This window comes from Leiobunum rupestre, chromosome 2 (genome assembly GCF_980474605.1).
Source record: "Leiobunum rupestre chromosome 2, qqLeiRupe1.1.hap1, whole genome shotgun sequence".
Taxonomy (NCBI): domain Eukaryota; kingdom Metazoa; phylum Arthropoda; class Arachnida; order Opiliones; family Sclerosomatidae; genus Leiobunum; species Leiobunum rupestre.
In genome coordinates this window covers 47283431-47288364 of record NC_143385.1, presented here as the reverse complement: position 1 = coordinate 47288364, position 4934 = coordinate 47283431, and the positions used below count along the sequence as shown (strand labels likewise).

The 4934-nt window shown below is 36.2% G+C and overlaps 1 protein-coding gene across 1 annotated transcript; it reads left to right on the top strand.

Annotated features, from left to right (window-relative positions):
* Positions 1-3287: 3287 nt before the first annotated feature.
* Positions 3288-4402, top strand: Rpi (Ribose-5-phosphate isomerase). Its single transcript, XM_090165689.1, has one exon. The coding sequence runs from the start codon at positions 3452-3454 to the stop codon at positions 4256-4258; it is 807 nt and encodes a 268-aa protein (XP_090021815.1). The 5' UTR covers positions 3288-3451; the 3' UTR covers positions 4259-4402.
* The last annotated feature ends 532 nt before the right edge of the window (positions 4403-4934 follow it).

Genomic DNA, 4934 nt, shown 5'->3' with positions numbered 1-4934 from the left:
CTTATTTTATAGAAAGGTCTATTACGGAAAAGTAAAATGTTTTTATAAAGTGGAACACGTGATGGGACAAAACTATCTTCAAACTTGACTCAACGATTCATTTTTAAAGCGTCAAAATAAATAATATAAATAAATAATAAAAACGATCGACTAGAGTAAAACCGCAAAATGGAATATTCCATAACCATATTACCGCGCTTTTTTGTTTTTAGTCTACTAGTAATTTGAATTTTAGCATCTTGGTCTGCCGTTTTGCGAAAAAACCTAAAAGGAACACACAAAAATTGGCCACCATCTCGATCTCAATCCGTTGATCTGTCGAATTCGCAGATCGGGTTTGGGCGATCTTGGAGCACCGAAAGCAGAAAATGGAACAGGCGTATCTTGGTTGGAGCAGATCCGAGCACGCAAATGAAACATAAAATGTTGATCAGAGCGCTCGAGAGCAGTCAAATAGAAAACGATATGAGGGTCTAAATGGTGTACTGAATAGATTTTAAGTTATTACCTATGGAACAAAATAAAAAGAACCCCATCTATTCATTTTCGCCATTCTCATTAAATATGTCAAAATGTATGGTTTCGTCATAGAAATCTCATAGGTAACTAGAATGCTGCCGCCTACGGCCGAGCTTGTCGCCAGTTCGTTTTGAACCTTCAGCCAATGAGAGGCCGTAGAGTGGTTCCGCCAAGGAGGATAATAATCCTCCTTGGTGACGTCATTCTCTCTGGTGACATTAAATTCTTGGCAGAACCACTCTTTGAGCTCTGATTGGCTGAGATCTGGCTATCGTCTGCCACGGCGTTTGGTCCATTTGCCAGTTACACGGCAGCATTCTAGTTACCTATGAGATTTCTATGGATTTCGTCGATAAAATATCCAACTATTCTACTAAAATCCAAAAGATAGGATAACTGATCCAAAAATGACATAAATCGTCACATTCCCAGGTTTCCCCTTTAACATCTTTTATTTCTCGGGGGCATAGGAATTTTTGAATGGGGGAAGGGCGGAAGTCAATAATTTATCTTTTACGAGATAAGTATCCATCTAGACCTTACAATTAAACATTTAATTCCTTCCGCCTGCTCGTTGAGTTTTCCCCTGATGTGGGCGCGAATTTTACCGCCTAATGTGTACACCGCATCACGTCTAAAAATTTACCGATTCTATTACTTCGCTTAAAGATGTAAATATTAAAATTGCACGGCGTAGATATATTTTCCAATGAATAAAACCTATTTTCCCAATGAATAAAACCTATTTTCCCAATGAATAAAATCTATTTTCCCAATGAATAAAACCTATTCTCCCAATGAATAAAACCTATTTTCCCAATGAATAAAATCTATTTTCCCAATGAATAAAACCTATTATCCCAATGAATAAAACCTATTTTCCCAATGAATTAAACCTATTTTCCCAATGAATAAAACCTATTTTCCCAATGAATAAAACCTATTTTCCCAATGAAATAGTTTTAGAAAATCAATATATAACTGTCTTCACCCACACACTATTTTTTCTTCCCAAAGTTTTTATTGAAAAATCAACCCGAGTCTGCGAAAGTACATGTTTCAAGCAAATAACATTAGCAGGATAGGTAAATGATTACTTTTCTCGTAAGATATACAGGGTGTCGACTAAAAAATGAACCAGGGCGAATATCTCAAAATCTGTTTTAGGTACGAATTTAAAATTTGCATGTCGCATAGAGTGTGCAGGGGGAACGCTACTGCGAAAATTTGGATGACCTTGAACCGTAAGTGTTACAAAGTTGGTTCCAATTAGAAAAGTGTTCCACGTGACGTTTTAAGTACAAATAGGACAAAAAGGAAGCCGATAAATGCTAGATGAAAAACAAGAAGGTCGATAAGTTGATAACGTGTCGAAAGCGAGGTTCGGGAGCTGATAACTCTAAAGATACTCGTGTTAGAGTATGAAATTTGCTACACATCCTCATCAGGATTGAGGGTCTTTAGTTTAAAAATTTCAATGACCTTGAACCATGTCTTCAAGGTCATCCAAAAACTAACGCGGGAACCGTAAGTGTTAGAAAGTTGTGACGGTTACTCATCCCTGTTTAAATTGATTTTTTTCGGGAAAAAAAATTAAACAAAGAAATTTACTGGTTAATATTTCGGAAAATGATTAAAAAACATGTATTATTCGAAATATTTGAGCTTTTTATCGAAAAAAACGTCGTTTTCCGATTAGTCTTACAAATTTATCAAAAAATTAATCGGATAATACAGAAATATAAATTACTTGATCAAAACGTGTTACGAATAATTTTGAGAGCTTTATCTATTGAATAAAAGTTAACCATCCCTGACCTCTAAAAAGTTGGTTCCAATTAGAAAAGTGTTCCACGTCTTCAAGGTCATCCAATTTTACAAACTTGAAAAACTCTCACCATGATAAGTTTGTCTAGCAAATTTCGATGTAACACGAATTGGTTTCGAGTTATGTGCGTTTACTTTCAATTTTCTTTTTAACGACCTTTGTGATTTTGAAAAACAGTTCCTCGACTTCCTATAGGTTAAATTCGATCGAATGAAAGCTAACTAGACCTACAATGTGACGTGAAACACTTTTCTAATTGGAACCAACTTTCTAACACTTACGGTTCCCGCGTTAGTTTTTGGATGACCTTGAAGACATGGTTCAAGGTCATGGAAATTTTTAAACTAAAGACCCTCGATCCTGATGAGGATGTGTAGCAAATTTCAGTACTCTAACACGAGTATCTTTAGAGTTATCAGCTCCCGAACCTCGCTTTCGACACGTTATAATTGGAACCAACTTTGTAGTTAATTGGAACCAACTTTCTAACACTTACGGTTCCCGCGTTAGTTTTTGGATGACCTTGAAGACATGGTTCAAGGTCATCGAAATTTTCGCAGTAGGTTTCCCCCTACATCTTGTAAACGACTTGAAAATTTCAAAATCGTACTTAAAACAGATTTTGAGATATTCGCCCTGGTTCATTTTTAGTGGACACCCTGTATATATATACTTCGGATAGTACAAAATATTACAATTTTCCGAATCTGTTATGATTAGAGGCCGCCAAAGTATTTAAAGCCATTTTTAGGGGGAGACAAATGCATTGATTCCCTTTGTTCCGGGCACCTACGCTTCTAAATATTATTCAAATTCACTAATTTTTATACAAATATTGAACATTTTGAATTTGGCGCCTGTGAATAATACGGTATTGACCGCATTCGGCGCTGCGGTTCTCCTTAAGGACAAGGCCCCCTTTTCGGCGAATCATTGGGAAGATACAAGAACGGGAAGTAAATGAAAGTCTCTACTTAAAAGAGCGCGCACATTGGTGATGTAATAAATTTAAAATTACGAAAGAATACGATAATCACTCAAATTCCGCTGCGAGACAGCAAGTTAAGTATTGCGTATTATTCCAGTACCGGTTTTGACGCCTTTATGCTCAGACATACAGCGTTTCGATTACGAAATCAAATCACCAACAAGGTCCAGATCATGTCGAACGGCAATGAAAATGGATTTTCCGCATCATCTCCAACAGATCCACTGGAAATTGCCAAAAAATATGCCGCGGAAAAAGCGGTAAATTTGCATGTCAAGGATGGTTTTGCTGTTGGCATTGGTAGCGGATCAACGATTGTCTACGCCGTTGAAAGGTTGGCAGTCAGAGTCCGAGATGAAGGTATTCGAGTCGTATGCATTCCAACTTCCTTTCAAGCGAAGCAACTCATAAGGGATTACCAGTTGGAACTATCTGACCTTGAAGAACACCCAGAGTTAGACGTGGTCATTGATGGAGCTGATGAAGTTGATTCTAATCTCGATCTTATCAAGGGTGGTGGAGGCTGCTTAACTCAAGAGAAAATTGTAGCTTCATGCGGTAAAAATTTTGTTGTGATTGCTGATCATAGAAAAGATTCTATTCAATTGGGAGAAAACTGGTTGAAAGGGATTCCAGTTGAAGTTATTCCTATGGCTTATTCACCAGTTATTCGTAGACTCGCAAAGATTGGTGGAAAGCCAAAGCTTCGAATGGGAAAGAATAAAGCGGGACCAGTTGTAACAGACAATGGGAACTTCATCATTGATTGGACTATCAGTGGTTTACATGACTGGGCAAGTATAAATAAGGATGTAAAAATGCTGCCCGGTGTTGTTGAAATCGGCCTATTTATTGGAATGGCACACACTGCTTATTTTGGTCATCCAGATGGTCAGGTCACAGAAAGAACCAAAAAAAACTGAAATTTTTTAGAGAATGCCATAACTGTGTTTATTGTACTACTTTGTTCAAATTGTATTTTTATAACTCTTCTCGAATTTTTCTAACAGATTTTATAATGTACTTAAATAATAAACATTTGCTTTCAAGCATTTTTTATTATTGTAGGTGTTTAGTTCTCCTTATTTGGATTAATGTAAGCATATATGTATTTAAGTTTATATATAAATTGATAATGATAATGTTGTTAGTAGTATGTGGCCTTGACTTCCATATGCCAAAAGTCAAACGACCATTCTATTAAGGTTGAAGCTCCCAAAGTTATTTTTAACCTCCGGAGCCACCGTCTCTTGCAATAAAATACACGTTTCATTCGATTTTGCCAGTCTACAGGATTTCTCGTCTCTTATGGGGTCTTTACCACAGCTTTGCATGTGCACTTGCCAAATTTTTAATAATTTATTTAAATATACCAAATTTTCGTGCTTGTATTACTATAATATAATACAAGAACGTATAATTATTATTGAGAGTACAATATTTCCGATTTAAAATGCACGTGATATCATTGATGTTTAACTGTTTTGGCGGTATTTGCTTTAAATTTGTGCGAATTTATGTGGCAACTCAGAATTAAGATGGCTGCTGTCACGTATACACGTCAACTAAAATACGTAATTTTGCAAAAATAAAATTGAC

Coding starts and splice junctions, on each gene's coding strand:
- Rpi (XM_090165689.1), top strand. CDS start 3,452: ATGCTCAGACATACAGCGTTTCGATTACGAAATCAAATCACCAACAAG.